This window comes from Aedes albopictus, chromosome 2 (genome assembly GCF_035046485.1).
Source record: "Aedes albopictus strain Foshan chromosome 2, AalbF5, whole genome shotgun sequence".
NCBI lineage: Eukaryota > Metazoa > Arthropoda > Insecta > Diptera > Culicidae > Aedes > Aedes albopictus.
In genome coordinates this window covers 142,973,615-142,995,610 of record NC_085137.1, presented here as the reverse complement: position 1 = coordinate 142,995,610, position 21,996 = coordinate 142,973,615, and the positions used below count along the sequence as shown (strand labels likewise).

At 38.5% G+C, this 21,996-nt stretch overlaps 1 protein-coding gene across 3 annotated transcripts in view; it reads right to left on the bottom strand.

The window, feature by feature from the left end:
* LOC109398534 (GTPase-activating protein skywalker) overlaps positions 1-21,996 on the bottom strand; it is a 175,743-nt gene that overhangs the window by 39,235 nt on the left and 114,512 nt on the right. For all 3 annotated transcript variants that reach the window (XM_029859134.2, XM_029859135.2, XM_062850570.1), the window contains exon 5: positions 2,288-2,412. In XM_029859134.2, the coding sequence (XP_029714994.1) occupies positions 2,288-2,412 (125 nt within the window). The remainder of the gene's footprint in view (positions 1-2,287; positions 2,413-21,996) is intronic.

Genomic DNA, 21,996 nt, shown 5'->3' with positions numbered 1-21,996 from the left:
CAGTCTGTCTTGACTGAATTTGATTTCAAATTTAGATTTCGTTTTTCTGTCACTTCAAACTATTATAAAAAAAAGTTTTAAAGTTATTTTGAAATTTCTAGGCAACCTTGTATAATAACTCTAAGAGTATATCATTAGTGTAATTATCTTATGGCATTCAGGATTTCATATCAATCGAAAACCCCCTATATTTATCGATTTTTCCATTTTTTCGTACTGACAGCAAAAACAGTTATCAATTTGCTATCACAGATAGCAGGAATTGTTTTCAACTTGCTGTTATGGGAACATTTTTCTGCTCTCATTTTTGATGTTTTAACCGTTAAAACGACCAAAACGACAACAACCTGAGTTATCATAATTTGCAATATCACAACATGAAAATTTGTTTTCAATTTGGTGTCAGACTTTGCTCGGGGATCTCTCCAGAAGTTTTTTAGGGATTTCGTCCTGGAGTTAGAGATTCTTCCAAGATTTCATTCAGGGATGCCTCCACGAGTATCTTCAGGGATTCCTCTAGGTTTCTCCACAAGTTGCTACATGTATTCCTTTGAAGATACTATCTTGAGTTCTTCATCCTGGGAAATTCTTTGAGAGAGCCCTTTGAGATTCCTTCAAGATTAATCAGCTTTCTACAGTTTTTCAGAGAATCATCCAGAAGTCAGCTGTAAATACTCTAGGAGTTCCTTAATGAATATCTTTAGGGATTCATCTGGGTGTTCCTTTAGAGATTTCTTTAGGATTACAATATGGCATATCTCTAGAACAGTTTCATACACACAGCAAATAATTTTGTAATATCCAGGCGCGTAACTTCTGGCGATGTATCCATTTTTGGATGTAATTTCTGCCGATTACATCGTTTTCCAACAATTATCACACTTACCATTTACACCCTGGTTGGCAACGGAAAGCGTCAATAAACCCGTTTCAGCAGATACCTAGAAGCAGTATCATATTTTATCACACACTTTCTAACTCGGTGAAATGGCCGAGAGGTAAAGGATATGCTTCACAATTAACAGATCAATGTACGAACCCATGCCAATATTTTACCTATAAATATATCATCGATCGATTCGGCTCTATAGCGATTGCTAGATCCACTTTCAAGCTGCGGCGGCTAATTTGCTGCGTGGAAAGAATGTAATCTGTACATCACTTTTACGACGCGACTGATGTGAAGCGAAAATGATGTGATATCACAAGATTTTTCTTGCTGTTCAGAAGTTCTTCCTGGAGTTTCATCTTGGATTTATCCTTTTTCTTCAGGAGTCCCTTCAGCGACTACTTCAGGAATTTCTTCAGGGATTCATTTACTTTCATTTACTTCAGGAATCTTTGCAGGAGTTCTTTCAGTGATTCTTATAAAAGTTCCATCCTGGAATTTCTTAAGGTTTCCTTTTGAAATTCCTCTCTTTGTTCCTCTAAAATTATAATCATGTACTCCTCCAGGAGTTTATTTGGGATCCCTGCTATGGATTCTTTCGAAATATTATCAGAGCTTTTTTTAGAGATTCTCCCATGATTTCCTTCAGATATTTTTCCAGGAGTGTATTACTTACGAAGTATATATAGAAAGATTCCTTCAGAAGTTCCATCAGAGAATTTATTTTAAGAATATTCTTCCAGCATTCCCCCAGGATTTCCATCAGGAATTCCTCTAGGAATTTGTTTAAACAATCCTTCAAGAATTTCTTCAGCGATTCCTGCAAAAGGTCCCTCAGAAATTCCTAAAGGAATTATTTCAGGAAGTCCTCCAGAAGTTTAGAGATTCTTACAGAAGTTCCGTCAGGGTTTGCCTTAGGGTCAATCTTCCATTGAGAGAGACATAGCAATGCGCAGTAGGAGGAAGAGGCGTCTCTGATATCCACACACTGTATCTCCCAGATCCAGCAGCTGGGGGCATATTTTCATAGAAAACCAGAATAGTCAAGCAATGTACCGTACTGTATGTGAAGCTGACCACAGTTATAGTGCCCTGCATCTGCTACAAGCTAAACTGCGATGTAAGATCATCGATGAGATGATCGTAACTGAGAGGCAGAAGGAGTTGCGTGTGAAGCATCCCCAAAATAGTAGCATTATAGTAGCAAAATAGTAGTACATATTGGAATCGCGAGATCATTACGAACGCTCTCATTCGTGCTAATCGGCTTGACACTGTGATTTACGACAAAGGGTGAAACCGTACCGTTTAGGATAATAACCGGATGATGAGATCCACAGAGCCTATTCCCTTTTCTAATACAAAGTCGTGAAAAATAAATATTTCCGAGGTACTTACCGCATGTTTTTTGGCAATTTGCATCACAGTCTTCCAGGTGACTTCGTAAAGTAATTTTGTCTGCGTGATAAACACTTTATCTTTGGGTGCCACCAAACTCGCCATACAGTGGTAACATTCTTCCTCTAAAATAAAAAGAAAGAAAAACAAAAATTTAAGTTAGATTTACAGAAATTAATTTATAAGAAAAGTTCAAAAGTTTAGATTTTTTTAAGATTTTGATTTTACATCACTTGAGAAAAAAAACGATATAAGTTTGATAATCCAAACCTAGAAATATTCAACAATCATAGGCAGATGCAACAAAAAGTTTTTCTTCAATCATACATATTGTGAGAGTGAGTTTTTGGTGGCAAAGTGTACAGGCCGCGTTTTCATTCGGTCGTCGTCGTCGTCGTCTATTTGACTGCTCATCTTCGTACGGGGTGATTTAGTGAGTTTTTGGAGGCAAGGTGTACAGGCCGCGTTTTCATTCGGTCGTCGTCGTCGTCGTCGTCTATTTGACTGCTCATCCTCGTACGGGGCGATTTAGTGAGTTTTTGGAGGCAAGGTGTACAGGCCGCGTTTTCATTCGGTCGTCGTCGTCGTCGTCGTCTATTTGACTGCTCATCCTCGTACGGGGCGATTTAGTGAGTTTTTGGAGGCAAAGTGTACAGGCCGCGTTTTCATTCGGTCGTCGTCGTCGTCTATTTGACTGCTCATCTTCGTACGGGGTGATTTAGTGAGTTTTTGGTGGCAAAGTGTACAGGCCGCGTTTTCATTCGGATCGTCCGCGTGCACGTCGTCGTCGTCGTCGTCGTCGTCTATTTGACTGCTCATCTTCGTACGGGGCGATTTATGATACGATAAATGCAACAAACAACATTTTTTGCGATTTTAGTCAACAGACATTGAAATGTTCGTCACGTCAAGTGTCGGCCCAATTTCCAAAGCCACGTTGGTTCAAATCACTTTATTTTCTCTATCGTTAATTTTCGCACTTCGAAAACTATCTGAATGGTTCGTCATCTTCGATGTAGGCATGTGTTTTGTTTTAGTCCAAATGAAAATAAGTGGTTTGATATTAATAGGGTTGCATGAATCACTCCACTTACCAAAGTGAACTCATATCATGCGCCCTTTCCCCTCCCCACTAACAAAAAGTCCTTCCCATGACAGACGTGGAGACGCAGAGGTGATCTCGGTCTTTAGTAAGCAACGCACGTCATAATAACATTCCTTTCCTTCCTCGATGACCGTAAGGACGTGGCCGGCGCCGTTATTGACCTAATAAAGTTTGGAATTCTCGAAGATGCACATTGAGGACGGTAAGCTACTCCCAAGCTCCGTCTGTTGGTTCCTTGTGCAACTTCGATTGTTCTGGTCAATCACGGAGTAGCAACTACGAATAGTACGGTCATCTATGCTCATGCTCATGCTCAATCATACATATTGATGAAAATCTCGTGAAGCTTCCTTTTTTGAAAACGTCCTTCATACTAATTTGTTCGTTTTGTGTCTCTTTTATCCGATAACTGTTTTTCTCTTCTTCATTCCAAAGGTCTATACATTATTGAAAGTCGATATAAAAAAACTTGCAACTCATGTAATTTATATTTACACGTGCCTATATTTAACAAGCTAAAGCATGAACGTATACAAATATAGAAATTACATCAACCCCTCAAAGACACATTCAGCAAGAAAGCCGTGGTTATCGATCCAGTCCAGAAGAACTGACGCCATGCCCCCAACGGACACAATCGTAAACACAAAAATTGATGACTTGCTATGTGTCGTCGTCGTCGTCTTCGTCATACCTGGACCCATCCCCGGTGCCCTTTACCGACCGACCTCCCCTGGTGCAAAAGTTCAATTTTGCATACAAAGGCATCGTCGTCGGGTGCATTGACTGCACCCAACTGCACTTGTTGGTACACTACTGCTGATTGGTTAGGTCACGCGTCGCCAAGTGGCCGCCAGCTGAGGTGTGTCCTACTTGCCGCCGCCATATTTCCCACCCTCGGCCAATTGTCACGACCATCGATGAACCCCCACACACTCGTCGCCCAACGTCGAGTGGTTCCTTCTGGCTGTGCCACCGGGATGAGAGCAGTTCCGTGTGTGTATTGATTGCGGTGTGGAATATTACCATATCTACTACGCGGGGTTACAAATGCAATTTAGTCGTCACCACAATTCGCGAGGCGATTGGCCCATTGGATGCGATGATGAGGGAGATAATTAACGACCCCTTCGGCCGGACGGAGCCAAGTGTGACACCGACCACCGACCGGCAAAACGTGACCGAGCTAAGCCGGTGGAGTTTACCCGGCACGGATGCACGGATTCTGCTCGCCACGCGGTTACAATAGAAATAAATATGAAATGGGTTTCGGAATTGCGGTATTACGGTAAACGGGCTCAATTTTATGTTAAATGTGCTTCGAGGGATTCTTTTGACAGCCTATTAAGTACGAGGATGGGTCATAAAGATGGACATTTCCGGCACGTGTACGGGCGTAACACTGTCGAGCGACAATAGCCTGTTTTAGATGCTATTTCGAGATATGGAGAAACCATACATTCTTCCGGGCGATTATGTGTAAGATAAACTGATACGTACGGTAGAAGACGATCGTTTAGTCGCCTCTTGGCTCCACTGTTTTTGTTATAGGGTAAAAACACTAGACTTCGCCCCCCTAAAATTCTGCACTAATCTTCGCCACTTCATACATAAAAAATGGCATTTGTATGAAGGGGCGAAGATTAGAGCAGTGGCGAAGTTTAGTGCTTTTACCCTATTATTCTAATTTTCTTATTTCACTTTTTTTTACTTTGACATAATAGGTATTCAGCAATATAATTCCAGAATTTCCAGCAGAATTGAGCATGAGCAAGAGCATTGTACGAGACAGTCCAATTCGCAGTTGCTACTCCGTGATTGACCAGAACAATTACACAAGCATCAAACAAACGGAGATGGGGAGTAGCTTACCGTCCTCAATGTGCACTTTCAGGAATGCCAAGCTTGATTAGAACTATGTCCAGGGAGTCGAGAAAATTGTTCCGACTGGAACGGGAATCGAATCCGCCGTCTCCGGATTGGCGATCCATAGCCTTAACCACTAGGCTAACTGGAGACCCCAAGGCGGAATTTTTTACCAGCAAAAGAAATAAGAGTTCAACCGTGTATAACGCTTCATCATACAGATTTGATGTGGAACAATTGATGTGGAAGTCAACAACAGACCATGAAGTCAACATTGGCGAAGCAAAGAAGTTGTCAGTACGTTCCAGAATTCAAAGCTTGAAATTTTTTATGACCATTGATGACATAGATTATTACGTTTCATAATCCTTTTTATTATTCTTGTTCGGGTACATTACTGCGAACAGTTTTTGTGACATTACAGCATCCACTTGATAACTGACTGCTGTTTAACTGTACTGCTGTTTAACTGTACTGCTTTTTTAACTGGACTGTCGTTAAAGCTCAGTTATCGAGCGAAAGCTGTACTAGTATCCTTTCCTTAGGGTCGATTTCCTCACCCTGGCTCAAACCAGGAACTATATGGGATGAACTATATGGGTAAGCCTGGCTTACCGGTTAAGCCGAAGTGAAGAAATCGACCCTTAGTGTAGTGCACATTAATGTCGCATTACTCCATTGCCATTGAAGGGCAATAAAGTATCGATTTTGATACAGTTTATGTTTTCATTTCGTAGAAGCTTCAGAAGCTATCACATTAGATAGTAAGGTCACACTATTTAGACTTAGCAATCCCCGAAGGATATCCAACAGGAATCTCCGAATAATTCCAGGAGAAATTTCCAAAGGCATTCCACAAGGAACTTTGAAGTAACTGCAGGAGGCATCCCTGCAAAAAAACTCTTAGGGGAATCTCTAAAAGAACTTGACCAATTCTTGCTGGAACTTCTGTGAAGAAACTTCTGCAGGAATCCCTGACGGTTCAAGAATCTTTCTTAAGAGAAATGCCTGCAGAAAATTTCTGAAGAAATCCCTGAAACCGGAATTCCAGGAGGAATTCCAGGAGGAATCCCCTAATAATTTCTAGGAGGCGTCCCCGAAGTAAATCCAGGAAGAATCCCGAAAGAATTCCAGAAGGGATCCTCAATAAAACTCCAGGAGGAATCTCCGAAAGAAGTCCAGGAAGAACCCTCGAATGTATTCCAGGTGAAATCGTCGAAAGAATTATAGTAGAAATCCCCAAAAAAATGTAAGAGAGAATTTCAAAAAGAATTCGACGAGTAATCCTCGAAATATTTCCAGGATCGAAGGATATCCAGGAGGAATTCTCGAAGAAACCCCAGGAGGAATCCCCGAAGGAATTCTAGAAGGTATCCTTGAAGAAATTCCAGGAGGAATCCGCGAAGCAATTGCATGAGGAATTTTCTAACGAATTCCAGGAGGAATTTCCGAAGATGTTCCAGAAGGAATGTCTGAAGGATTTCCAGGACGAGGGCTTACCAGGAGAAATTTCCGAAGGATTTTCAAGAGGAACCCGTGAAAGTTTTTCAGGAAGAATCTTTGGAAGATTTCCGAAATTTTAATGTCGCTTCTCTGTTGTCAGATTCATCATAGCAGAAGCAGCCCACTCTATAGTCGGCTCATTGTCACCGCAACAGCCTAATATTTCGTCGGGCTCCATGCACGCAGCAGAGCAGCGCACGGCTGCTACCTATTAATTTTTTATATTTATATTTTGTATCCGTACTATCAGTCGTCTATAAAAGGTGACTGCGCAAACCGTATCTGTAGTGTGTATCATTATATCAATGCCGAGCGGAACATTGCCACTCCGTGGCGCCGCCAAGAATCTAATTAAACCAACACAACATAGGGCAAGACATCCTGGACGAAATAGCGAAGGATTTCCCCGAAGCAATTCTAGGAGAAGTCACCGAATGAATTCTAGGAGGAATCCACAAAGGAATTCCAGGATGAATGCCCGAAGGAATTCCCAAAGGATTTACATACAGGACAAACCCTTAAAAGATTTCCAGGGGAAACCTTCGTAGGATTTCCAGGAAAAATCCCTGAAGAAATTTCATGAGGAATCCCCGAAAAAATTGCACGAGGAATCTCCGAAGGATTTCCTGAAGGAAATTCTTAAGAAATGTCTGAACCCTCCAGGAAAAGTTTTGGAGAAAAAAATCGAAGAGCTATTCCTGGAAGATTCCTAGAAGGAACTTCTGGACTAATCCCTGAATGGACTTCTGTAGAAAACTCTAAAGAATGGGGAATCCTTCAATTCTCCTGGAAGTATTATTGGATCCTCCAAAAAGGATTCTTCAATATCTGAAGGAAATACTGGAGTGATCCCTGAAGAAACTCCTGAAAAGATCTCTGAAGGAACTTCTGGAGAAATCCCTCAAAGAATGTCAGAAGTAATCTCTGAAAAAACATCTATTTACACTCCCGTTCAAAAGTTTGGGGTCACCCCCTCAAAGACATGTAATTTTTTTAGGCCCATATCTCCGCCAATTTGCGTCCGATTTCAAAACCCTAGGTTTCATTCAAAAGAGAATAAGTCAAAGAAACTTTGAACATGATTTAAAAGAAACTTTTTCAAAAAAATTTGTGTGTAAACTTAACCCAAAGTTGCCAAATTTTCTAAAAAATGAATATAAACTTACGGCAGTGTCGCTGGAAGTTGGGTCGACCAAATTTTAAGATGAGAGCGGTAATATGATCCATTTTCTATTAGCTTTCAACTGCTTTTTACAGAACTTAGCTAAAAAATCTAGAAAAAAAGTTATTAAGTAAATTAATCCTTGATGTCATCGACCAAAAGTTTGGGGTCACTTTCGTAAAACATGGAAAAGTGATTTGTTGATATCTTCGTCATCTATAGTTCAATTTTGATTATGTTTGGCTCATTTCAAAGATAATTAACTAAATTTACGTTTGATGTCTTCAACTTAACGTATTTAACGATTTTTGTATATAAAAATGTTATGTAAAGTTAGCACATTTTACCACGCTTCAAAAAATGAGGCAACTTTACGTTATGTTTTAGTATGTAAATTTCAACAAATATGTGTGGTTCAATGTCTATGCAGTAAGAATCATTCATTTTGTTTCAAATAAGCCAAGAAGAATTAAAATTGAATGAAAGATAACAAAGATATCAACAAATCACTTTTCCATGTTTTACGATAGTGACCCCAAACTTTTGACCGATACAGCATTTTGAGGGGTGACCCCAAACTTTTGGTCGATGACATCAAGGATTAATTTACTTAATAACTTTTTTTTCTAGATTTTTTAGCTAAGTTCTGTAAAAAGCAGTTGAAAGCTAATAGAAAATGGGTCATATTACCGCTCTCAACTTGAAATTTGGTCGACCCAACTTCCAGCGACACTGCTGTAAGTTTATATTCATTTTTTAGAAAATTTGGCAACTTTGGGTTAAGTTTACATACAAAATTTTTTGAAAATTTTTTTTTTAAATCATGTTTCTTTGACTTATTATCTTTTGAATGAGACCTAGGGTTTTAAAATCGGACGCAAATTGGCGGAGATATGGGCTTAAAAAAATGACATGTTTTTGAGGGGGTGACTTTTGAACGGGAGTGTATGTACAGTTGAAGTAAAATTAAAGTGGACAAGGGCTCCAATAAAGCCAAATTGAAGTTAGCTAGAATGCAACTATACTGGGGCCCTATCCCGCTTTAATGCAACTTCAATTGTACATACAGAATAATGCTTGCTTTATTAACAACGTTTTTATGCTTGCATTACGGCTTGAGAAGCCTGATTACTTCTGTAATCTCTGAAGGACCTCCTATGGGAATCCCTGGAGGATCTTCTGGATGAATCACCGATGAGTTTCCTTGAGGCATCCGCGAATCTTTCTGAAAGAACATCTGAAGGAACTTCTGGGTTAATTCTTGAAGAAACTCTTGTCAGAAAATCTCAGATCTTCTAAAAAAAATCATGATAAAACTCCTAGAGTAGAGGCATCCCTGAATCCTCCTGTATAAATCTTTGCAAGCTCTGGACCTACTGAAACATCTGTTAAAGATCTCTAATTAAATTTCTAGAGATATCCCTGTTTGGAATATTGGAGGAATCTTTAAAGGAATTTTTATGAAATTCTGTAGGAATATACGAATTCTTAAAGAATTTTCTAGAAGAATTCCTGGTAGATCTTTAGAAGGCATCACTGAATCCTTCTGGAAGAATCTCTGAAGAAATTTCTGGAGCGATGTGAATGATGAATAAAATCTCATAAAAAAAAAAATAGTTGCAAGAGTTTTGTCTTTGAATGGATACCCTGGAATGCCATTTGAATATCTGCGGAAACTCTTAACAGCTACAGGGGGAGGCCAAAATGTTTGGAATAGGCAACTTTTTTGTCTCTCACAAAAAAGTTCATCAAGCTGTAACTTTTCATAGAGTGCATCGAAAATTCTCAAATTTTGTCTGTTTGTCAACCTATTATATGTGCATTATTGGTACAAATTTGGGCTCGATTGGTTAATCTTTCGCGAAGCTAAAACCGTTCTCGTAGAACACTATTATTTAGACAACCAATTTTTGAACTGTCATATCTCCAAAACCAGTGAACCGAATCGAATAGAATATAAGACGTTTATCAACAATATATTGATATTTGATGCGATACAATAAAATATTATATATTTTTTTACCACGAATAAAGTTATGACGGATTGACATTTTCACCCATATAGAAAAACAGAGCTCAAATTTACAATACCACACAGAAATTACTAAATGTGTACCTTCAATCCAAATAGGTTCTAATATGTCTAATTAGCAATATATTGAGAACAGAAGTAGAAAATCTTTGGATATCAAAACTAAAATTTAATGACATTGATGTAAAAAATTAACATTTTTTTCGATAAAAAACTTTTTTTAAACAGTTAAAATGTACCTATGTTTTAATAATTGTGTAGCATTAATATATTGTTGATAAACGTTCAAAATTTCATTCAACTCGGTTCACTGGTTTCTAAAATATTACAGTTCAAAAATAAGCTGTCTGAAAAATTGTGTTTTACAAAAACGGTTCTCGTTTCGCGAAAGATTAACCAATCAAGCTCAAATCTGTACCATTAATGTACATATAATTGGTTGACAAACAGTCAAAATTTGAGAATTTTGTATGCACTCTATGAAAAGTTACAGCATGTTGAACTTTTTGGTGAGAGAAAAAAAAGTTGCCTATCCCAAACATTTTGGCCATCTCCTGTACGTGCCTGAGCCTGTTTTTACATTCAATTTCAAAACTTAAAAATTCTGATTCTCAGCCGTTTCTCAACGAAAGTTAGTGAAATTTAGACAGTTGACAGTCACAAAATCTTTCTAGTTTATGGAACCGGGATTATGATTCCGGATTTTTCCATTGTTCCGGATTTTTGGCGGGGGTATTGGGGTAATCTCCTTAACAGATAGAGGTTTTCTAAAACTAGCTTGCGGCTTCGTGACTTTGCAAAATAAGACTATAGGACCATGTTTCTAGAGATTTTGGATATACTGGCCACTCCTCCGGATATACCGGAAACTTGGTGCCCATAGGGAAGTGGGTACTTTCTGACCGGTTCTGAAACCTAGCTTGCGACATCACATATCAAACTTCATGATTTTGTAAAACAAGAGTATTGTCACATGTTTCTAGCAGTTTTTGATACACTAGATCAGGGGTTTCCATGCCTTCTGGGTCGCGGTGCACTTTTTGAGAATTAGTTTCTTCGCGGTGCACCTATTAATGATTCTTAAAAATCGTCTATCCAAAAATTTTCAAAAAAGCAATCAAATAAGTGCATCCACTTGTCATTGAAATACTTCAAAATATTTAGAATTGAGCACCCATACTAAGCTCCGACTACTGATGAGAAAAATGCGAGTTGATGGCATAATCCCATCAACTCGCATTTTTCTCATCAGTAGTCGGAGCTTAGTATGGGAGCTCAATTCTAAATATTTTCTGAGGATATTTTTGGAATGTTGAGTGTGACCCTAAGCAGATACATAGCTGAATTTCTGCCAAATCATAATTCTTAGACGGATTCCTATTAATAACCTTGGCAAAACCCTGGATGAATTCTTGGACGTTTTCCCATAACCAATGCTGCATTTTTGAAGAGATCAATGGCAAATTTCATGCAAGATCCTTGGAAACTTCATTTTCAGAACCTTCATATATTGCTGAAACGATTTTTTGGCAAATTTCTTCCAGGTTTTCTAGAAAACTCATTGGAAGATTGGAAAAGATTCCTTTGAAAATCATAAACACGTGTTTAGTATAATTTCTAGTAAACTGTTTTCGAGATCATTGAAAGATTTCGCAGAAATGATTGAAAAAATCGCAGAAATGATAGTAGGATTGCTTCTGAGTTTTTTCATCCAGCAGAAAATAAAGTTTTTATTAATGCTACGGTGCACTTGTTAAGGCATTGCGGTGCATCAAGTGCACCGCGGTGCACGATCTGAAAACCCCTGCACTAGATGAATTGAGCACTTAGCTGAAAAGGGTTATTTGCAAGCATATGTGGCAGCGGGGCGGAGTGGCGCGGCGGTGCACAGATATAAGTTGAAAATGAATTTTTCGAAAGGATTGATGGACATAACGATGGGCAGTGTTCAAAATAGAGTTATGGCAAACAGCCCAATTGCGTTTTCGATGGGAACTACGATAAGGATGTTTTTAATATGATATTTAACATTACGCTCTAACGTATTATAATCAGAGCTAGATGTTACGACCGGAGTACACTTTTACCGGAACCAGCTAATTTGTTCCCTACGTTGATGATTCCGGTAGCTAAGCGAATGTCTACTACTGTATAAACAGGAAAGAGGCTCGCCGCTACTGGTACAAAGGCAGTGCCATGCAGTGTCGCGAAGCATCAGCGTACAAGTCACAAAAAAGCTGATAAACACCAAACTTGTATCACCCTGTCTCTGCGGTTTCTGATTCGCTCTCTCTACAGTCGCAAACACCAGAAAAGACAGATTCCCATCAAAGTCACCCGGTCACCCTTGTTTTGCTACAATCACCCTGACTTGGATACGGCTCATGTGAGTGTCATGACTCTCTCCGTCGCCTCAAGCAGATGCACGCGCAACAGCATGTAAAACTATGCATGTGTATTATCACAAGCACGGTACTACGTCATAAATCCTATTCGTTTTGCATAGCTCAGTTTAAACGCACACATTGAGCGCACCACGCAGTTCGCCCTGGCTATGGCAAACGCTTTCACTTCGCCCGTTATGCATCGTTGCTCAGAGAGATTGATTCTCTCGCAACCCGCCTGAAGCATACTCAGCAACTGCTATCGCTGCAAAGCTGCGAAGGATGGTAACCACAACATGTTTGTCATTCCAGTCGTGACATGCTAGCTGGTTCGTATCACCTTGGGAAGGGTGACTCCAGAAAGCGGTTTAAGTGATTGTCTCGCGATGGTCGCGATTATTCGCAAGACTGGTGCCATGTATTTTTATCCTACCACTATCGTGCACGTAATTACTCTGTTAAGTAAACGATTCGTTACATCCTTCCTTCCAGAGTGACACGCCCTTTCCGAGGCCGCAATTCAATGATCTAAAAATATCACCGCACTGACCGTGACTTCATTTAAACGAGTTAACTCCCAAACGGACATTATCGACACGATAGCGTATGGCACTACTGTCTTTGACGTATGCACGGGCGGGATCCTATTTCCACAGAATCGACTTGCAGAGTGGACGTGGACCAGTCATCGCCATCTGTTTTGGTTTTTGCTCATTGAATCAAGTCGAACGCGACCCGGAGATGATTTACCAGATTTGGTTGGTTATCAAGGCTCAAGCTTCTTGTAATAACGAATTGAATTGTAATCGTCGCCAGATATTGAAGGCTTATACAATTCGACCTTTGATTATTTTTATATTGCGTCCTAAAAGTGATTGCATTCTGATGTATCATGGTGTCATTTCGAGAGGAAATCACCGAATTCTATGAGTTTCGATAGAAGAAATTTTAAAATATTTCAATATTATCTGTAACAAATAAAATAAAATGGAAAAGGATATTTTTTACACCAAAACACAGAGAAATCTGATTCTTTCAATCTATTTCTCTTAGGAAACCTAATAACGTTTAATGTGAAAAGTTATTAATTGAACAGCGGCAGAAAGCTTTCACCGATATTGTTCAAAGAAACAACCCACCACCAGCAGTTATAAAACACCATTAAAATCATCTGCGGCACTCTCATCCCGGAAGGTGTGTGCTTCGCGAATTGATAATAATGAAGGCAAAATTGATTGAATTACTTTCCGAATACGCTCCTTTCTCCGAGGCCGAAAAGTTTCCCAAATCCCATTCCAAGAGGCATCATGTTTTATCATAAATTGGTGCCCGTTCCACTTTACCGCCCAGGAGAGACCTACCCCACCGAAATCAAGGGCATCGAGGAGAAGTAAAAAAGCCAAACAATCTGACGCAAATCGAGTGCGTGCCTGCGTTGGACGACCAAAGAGCAGCTATACGTGTTTAATCTTTACTGAATCAATAACGAAACGTTCGGTGTCTGGCTGGAGTTGGATTTTATTATCTCTGATACGAGTCGAATCTTTTTTTGGTGGTTTATCTCTCTGTTGACCTTCTGGATAGCGTCTGTGTTTGCAATACATACTAAGAGATAGGGAGAGTAAATTCGATTGATTTTCGATTTGATACTTTGAGATTGGTTGTATGCTCAGCCATCTGAAGAAGATTCTCGGCCACGTTATGATAATGCACGGCCATATGGATTTGTGCAAATACCTTACGATTTTTATAAGCCGTAAAACTAGAAAATGTAAGTTGGAACGAGCTCACCAATATAGATACTACAGGATATCTGTGTATCATTGAGTCCATTGAGACAGCTTAATTCACCTTTAAATGCACAATTTAATCCATTTCTATCACTAACAGTCATTTCACCCCACTTCATTAAATCTTGGAAACAACTCACCACTAAACAGTCTCTACCGAAAGTGTCGAAAAGTCCGGCAAAAAGCGAATTTAGTGAGTTCATCGAATCACTTTGGTAAAGTGCCTGAATTCCTTCTAATGCCGAGCTCAGACAGTCTACCTAGAAACATTTACACCATTGCGAAAAAACTTGTTCCTCGTAAAATTGGGACAAAATTATCGCGATTTTTCAAATATTTTCAAAGTCTATGAATCGAACACCTGAACTTCTCAACTTGATTCGTGCTTTAGGAATTACATCTCAACTGACAAATGCATAGCACAGATTATGTAAGTATCCAGATTTCATCAGCAACCTCGCATTCATCACCAACAGGACAAGCGCGGCATCTAATGGCACTTAAAGCCAGTTTTCAACGAGCAAAGTGACAAACTGTGTCTCCTAAACGGAGGGCGCCAGAAGAGCAATTGAAAATTAGCCGACTGCTTGTGCAGTAAGAAAATGGAAAAAGGCTCGTTCATCATTCATGGAAACGAGCCCGAAGCAGCGGAGTTTGGCCGAGAAAAGCCTGCCTGCTACTGGGAAAGTAATGTGGTGCGCTGGGGAACATCCTTGACGATGGGGATTTTACACTCAGGTGTAGGTAGGTGTATAATTGTTCCAAGAAGTGGAGCTAAGTAGAAACGGTTGTGATGAATAGAAGCTCGTGATTTGTGGAGAATATTTGCGTTCGTTTTGTTCCTCGGTGCAAATGTGGGCTTGCCCTAAATTTCATTATTCTAGTTTGCTTCGAACGGAAAACTAAAAGTTCGTAATTTTGGAGACACATTTGCAAATTTTAAACTTGCAAAACAGTTTAATCTTTACTATTTATAACCAGAGTTAATTGAGTTGCAGCTGCCGATATAAAGGACTAATTTCCTTGATCAGTAGGCAGTCCCTTATTTTGCAAAAATTGCAAATGTTATAAGTTCGTTAGTAGAAAATGATCGTTTTAGCTAAGAAATGATCGTGTCAAAATTTGAAGTCCATATTTCAAGGCTAAATGGTCATACAAGGGGCTTAAAGTTGCCAAAAATGATATGGAACGAAAAAAGCATGATTTTTTTACGCTATTCTACTAAAACCGGAGATTTTGGGACCCTCAAGGGCCGAAAATGTTATTAGAATTGCGATATCTCTATTCGTTTTTGAGTTATTGAACAAAATAAGATAGGCTTCTTTCGGGATCTAAAAAATAGTAAAAAATGCCGCTTTTTCGATTGTTTTTTTGTCAATCACTCAGAAACGAGTAGAGATATCGCAAATCTAAGCACATTTTTGGCCCCTTAGGATCTTAAAATCATCGGTTTTAGTAGGATAGCGTATTGTTAGCGACGAAAAAAAAAATTTTTTTTTCAGTCCCATACCATTTTTGACACCTTTAGGGACCACTTAGCCTTGTGATACGGACTTCAAATTATGACACGATAATTTCTTAGCTGAAACGATCATTTTCCATTAACGAACTTATAACATTTGCAATTTTTGCAAAATAAGGGACGGCTTATTGATCAGTCATAGATGTATCGTATCAGTTATAGGTGTAATTTCATCTACGTCCATGTAAGTTACAATCAGAAGCTAAACAAAAGGATAGAAGAGCAACGAATTTGATGAAGTCGACAGATAATGAAAACTTGTCCTTCAAACAGTGACGACAACAGCACAAGAAGCGATAGCTACAGATCAGCGATGCCAAAGTAATGGTTGGTTCAACAAAGACTGCCGACAAGTGAAGAACAAGAAAAATGCTGCCAGGAATCTGATGATACTGGCTGGTATCTAGCTCAACAGAGAGCGGTACAGGGTGCCAAACTCAGGAGGAAAATGAGTCCACCGTAGAAATGAACGGCAGCGTGAAAGGAGAGTGTTTCCATAAGTGCAGGAAAGCGTAGATCGGAACGATATGCGGAGGATTTACGCAATTATCAATGGTTCGTTATTCAAAATGCAAAGAAATCAATGCTAGCAGGTGATCGCAAAGGAAAACTAGAAAGTGGAAATTGAATTGAACGAGGATACTCAGTTCTTTTGAAGATTTTCCCAGGAATTCTTTTTGGGTTTTCTTGTCCCCTCAATACGTTGGAAAAGATCGTTTATTGTACTCAGCATTAACATGGCGTTGGCGGTGGTGCCCGACCACGTGACCGCGTATTTTTCATGGATCCTTTCTCCCACGAGTCTGCCAAAAATTCCTCCAAAAATGTTTTAAGAAATTCCTACGAGGATTCCTCTAGAAATTTATGCAACAGGGGATTTCTCCATAGATTCTTTTTTATTTACGATATATTAAGACTTCAAGCCTAACTTTTCCAAACACCATATGTAACAAAATGCATGAACGGGAACATCGATGTAGAAGTTCGCTGTACTTATAGCAATTCATACATTGATTAATAAATAATAAAGTGTTTTGTAAAGTTGGGCTTGAGTACATCTAGGAAGCTAAAAAACACCACACCAGGCCCGCTTCACTACAAGAATTATTTTATGCATTCCTCCAAGCATACCTTGAAGAATTTCCTTACCGCTTCTGCTAGGGGGTTTCTGTATAGATCACTCCGAAGATTTTCTTTAAAGTTGCTCCATGAATGTCTCTAGAGTCCTCTAGAAACTACATGGAAAATTTTCATAACATTTCTTCAAAAAATCTTTCAGCCTTTATTCCAAAGATACTTACTTCCTGGGATTTTTAGAAAGTTTTTACAGGAATTTCTTTGCATGTTGTGTTAGGATTATTCGAAGGATTACTTTAACATTCTCCGAAAAACTGCTTTAGGAGTTCCAAAATGAATTTCTTCCAGAAATTCTTACAAGACATGATTCGAACACGTCTCTAATGCAATGCTTCCTAAAAAAATACTTACATTTTTTATTCCTGACGTAGGGAGAATACATTTTTTTTTTCAACGATGTTTTCATCAAGTCCTTTGGAAATTCACGCAAAGAATTCAACAAGAATACCTCCGAGTCTAGCAGGCTTTCTACTCCATGAATTCTTAGAGTTTTTTGGCGTATGAATCACCCTGTAATTATTCCAATGTCTTCTGCAGGGGTTTCTTCTTTTTTTTTTTTATCTTTATTAACGAGATTTTTAACCCTAGGCTAGTTCATCTCGGGACCCGCGCTTTACTTCCCTTCCGAAGGAAGAACTCACATTTTGTGAGTCTGTCGGGAGTGGGATTCGATCCCAGGTCCTCGGCGTGATAGTCAAGTGTTCTAACCATCACACCAGGTCCGCTCCACTTTCTTCTTGTACTTTATGGACTTCTTTAGAAATTCTTTCAGCAATGCGTCTAAGAATAAGGAGACGAGTAATTTCTCCAAGGAATGCTGTATGAAATTTTTCAAGACTACTTCAGGATTTGTTTCCAACAATTATTACACACATTCCTCTAACTTATTCTCCATGGAGCCCTTCCGTAATTCCTTTAAGATTTGTTCCGGCAGTGAAATTTTTGAAGTTATTAAGTATATCTAATAGGAAAAAGTATATCTAAATAAAATAATTTCATCAAAAATTTTTCTATAAATTTTACCATGAATTCTTTAAAGTTTTCTGCATAAAATCTTCCAGTAGATCTCCCACGGTTTTTGTAAGACTCCCCTAGGAAATATTCTAAGGGTTCCTCTATTAACTATTCCAAGCACTTCTACAAGAATTATTCTTCGTATGGGCCTACCAAATAAAGAGATTATAAAAAAAAAAGAATTATTCTTGAGATTCCTGAGAGCATTATTCTAAGGATTCCTCTAAGAATTAGTCCAGATATTCTTCCAGGAAATTTCGCAGGGATACTATCAAGAATTTTTCTAACTATTTCTCCAAGCACCTCCCAGGAATTATTTTTCAAAGTACTTTGCAACAATTTTTTATGTCCATTTATCAATGATATCGTAGGGTTTTTTTTAGCGAGGCCAATTAGTTGAAATTCCAATGACTTCCTCTGAAAAGTGGTTGGTTCTATGTATTACGGTATATTACGTCAGGCCAGGAAGTTAAGAAGTATATAAATGGTGTAGAACTTTTACAAGGCCTCCAAAACATTTTCAAATTTGCGTCTAATTTCTATGCGCTTGTAAAAAAAAGGTTCCGGGTCATTTGGCCGAACGCCATTTGGCCGAATGCCGTTTGGCCGAAAGGGTCATTTGGCCGACTGCCATTTGGCCGAATGCCGTTTGGCCGAAAATTAATGATGAACTTAAGTGACCATGTCGCTTTTCCTCGCATCAGTATAACTCCAAAGAACAGCCTATAATTCAAAGAAGGAAAAATCTTTCCTAAAATATTGACAGGTTCAACGCCAACTAATCCCTGAATGTCTAAACTAGAAAGAATAGTCTATGATTAAAAGAAGGAAATATTTCTGATGATCATATTGGTAGTTGGAATGTCAAAAACTTCCTCTGAATTCTTTTTAACATAATTCGGCCAAACATCCATTCGGCCAGATGGCATTCGGCCAAATGGCGTTCGGCCAAACGGCATTCAGCCAAACGGCGTTCGGCCAAATGGCCGGACACCTAAAAAAAATAAGGCACGCAAGGAGTAGATTTTTTTTTGCCCTAAGCTAGGTCGTAAGCATATTGAATTCAGCAATAAGTAAAACTTGATGGTAACATACTATTTATTTATGAAAAATTATGTTTTTCACAAAAGTAAGAAGAATTTGAAAGAAATTGCCTACTTTTAGGCGTTTAATTTTTTACAGAAGCACTCGCATTGAACGCCTAAATAAAGACAATTTCTTTCGAAATTGTTTGACTTTTGTGAAAACATGATTTTTTATACAAAAGCAGTGTGTTACCATCAAGATTAGCTTAAAGTTAAATTCAATATGCTTCAGACGTAGTTTAGGACAAAAGATCTACTCCTTGCGTGCCTTATTTTTTTTTCAAGCGCATAGAAATTAGAACCAAATTTGAAAATGTTTTGTAGGCCTTGTAAAAGTTCTGCACCACTTATATACTTTTTAACCCCCTGGTCTGACGTAATATACCATAATACATAGAACTAATCACTTTTTAGATGAATTCATTTGAATTCTAACTAAGGCCGTTACAAATATTTATTTCACTTTTTGTCCCGCCACTCTTTGGCTGGTCGAGGGGGGGGATAAAAATAATAAAGCATTTAATCAGAAAAATATTAAAAACTCATCGGATTTGTTAAAGAATTTTTAGCAAGACCCGATATTTTGATAAATATTTTTTTATCTGCCCCCTCATAATGCAAAATCCAGCCAAAAATTTTTGAAGGGGGGGGGGGGGGGGAAACAAAAAGTCAAAAATAAATTTGTATCAGCCTAATGAAGCCTCGCTAAAAGGAAGGTTATGCAATTTTATCCCTCCTGACTCAGACGTCCACTGGAATAAAACTGTCCTCGTGGCTCTAATTTTCGAGGCTCCCAGTATAATTGAAACTACAACTAATAATGAAGTGAACATGAAAATTTCATTGAAAAATATTGATGTTTGCGTCTTTGCCAGCGGTTTGAAATTTTATTTTAAGCCCCGTAGCCTACGGGTTAAAAAACTCCAAAATCTTCCAAAATTTTCTGCAGAAAATCATCTAAGATAGCTATCGAGAATACCGTTAGGAATTTTTTACTTCTTATAAAGAATTTTCCTAAGATTTTCGGATTTTTTTTACCAATTTAGTATTTGGAAATTTGAATACGGATTGTTCAACTTCAACGAGTTTCTATAAAGATCACTTCAGGATTTTCTAGCGAAGACTAAGCAAAACCGAAATACCCTGGCAAAGGCACTGGAGGTCAAAATGTTTCCAAATGAACTAAAGCAGAGGTTCCCAAACTTTCAGATGCACGGGCCCACTCTGACCAGCAAACGTACTTTTCGCGACCCACCATGTCTCATTTGTTGTCTGTTACAGTGAAACATTCGATTGTTCCTCGCGACCACCTGGATGAAAGCCGGCAACCCCCCTGGGGGATCATGACCCACGGTTTGAGAAACCATGCCCTCTAAAGCAACGATTCGTCGAAAATTCATAGTAAAAGTTCTTATTCGAAATAGGGTAAATGTACCAATAGTGGTGCTATTTGTAGCTCCTTGTAGTAAAATAATTGAATAAAATTGATAAAACCATAAAATAAAAAGTCTGAAAACGTTAATCGATAATTTTTCACTTAAATTTGCTAGAAAAAATGTAAAAACCATTGTTTATTTCATATTTTGCTAAAAAATCACTTACACCAACTATAGGTACACGGTTCCTATTATGGAGGTAAAATTTAACATTGGTTCCTATAGTGGCGCATCCCATTGAATTCTTATGGGACCCACCACTATAGGAACACTACCACCACTATAGGTGCAAAGGAGCAAAAAATTAAGGATAATAATTGTTTAAAATAGGTTTTTCGGCAAATCCTGAACAAAAAACTGAATTAATGTTATTGATTAGGTATGAGGCATCTATTAAAAATGTCATTTGCAAGCTTTTTGGTCGAAATATTACTAAATTGCCACTACCACCACTATTGGTACTACCTCCACTAAGGGAACTTTTACCCTAGTCATCAACGGCATAATCCGCGACAAACTCAAAGCACATACCTATTTTATTTTATTTTTAAAAACAACGTGCAATCGACGCGCGAAACGCAGTTTGTTTAGAACAGTTTTTGCGTTTTAGTACCACTACGCCAAGCACACGACGCGCTATTGTGTTTGTTCTTATGGCATGGTGCCATATCACGCGGCGTCTGCGCTATTGTGATCTCAGTAATCGTATAAGATAGTACATAAGATGATTAAGTGGAGGCCTTATGCGTAAATGCCTCCATTTAGGCGCATGTAAAATGTACGCATATCGCGTCCACTTTAACGTCTTATTAAACATCTTATACGATCACTGGTTGACTGGGATGGGCTATTGTGATCTAGCCCTCACACTGCTGGGAAGCAGTATATGTATACCGGCCGAGTGAGTAGCTCCCGAATTGTGGACAAAAGCTCATACATAGCGTATTTGGATACGGTGACCAAAAAGTTATAACAGTTTGTTTGAAAAGTACTAAAAACTCAAATTTACTACAGGAACTTCATCATCATGGCTCTTGGTAAGGTCTAGCCAATAGCAGCTAGCGTTTTGATTGATCTTCAAATAACAAATTTTGCCATTGATCAGATGTTCTTTGATTTTGATCTTCAGTACTTGACCTCTATACGGGCTACATCAATCAAGCCGCCACACATTTATAAAAAAAAATCACCGATTTCGGTAATGCTCTACCGAAATCTCAACCATTAAGTTTGTTTCACAGGAAAAAATCGAAAAAGTTTGCAATTTTTACCGAACTCCGTTAGAGTTTTACAGATAAATGATAACATGTTACCGAAATTTGGTATTTTTTACAGAAGTTCGTTAAAACCTGTTACCGAACGCTCAGCAGTTGAGTTTTCGGTAAAAATTACCGAACGCGACTAGCTGTGCAGACTCTCATAAAGATACAGTAGCCAAAAAAATGTTAAACTAGCTAGAGTTATTAAATCATCTAAACATTTTTACACACAATATAGAAATCCTACAAGAGGACTAAATATATATCGAAACGTTGAAAAGCAATAGTCGTTTTAGCTGCTTAAAAGACTGAAAGAGCAGACAACCTTGCAAAAATATAAAGATATGGGAAGATGAAGAATTGCCTATCAGCTGGTTGCATGTCCTCATATGCCCAATCAATAAGAAAGGATAA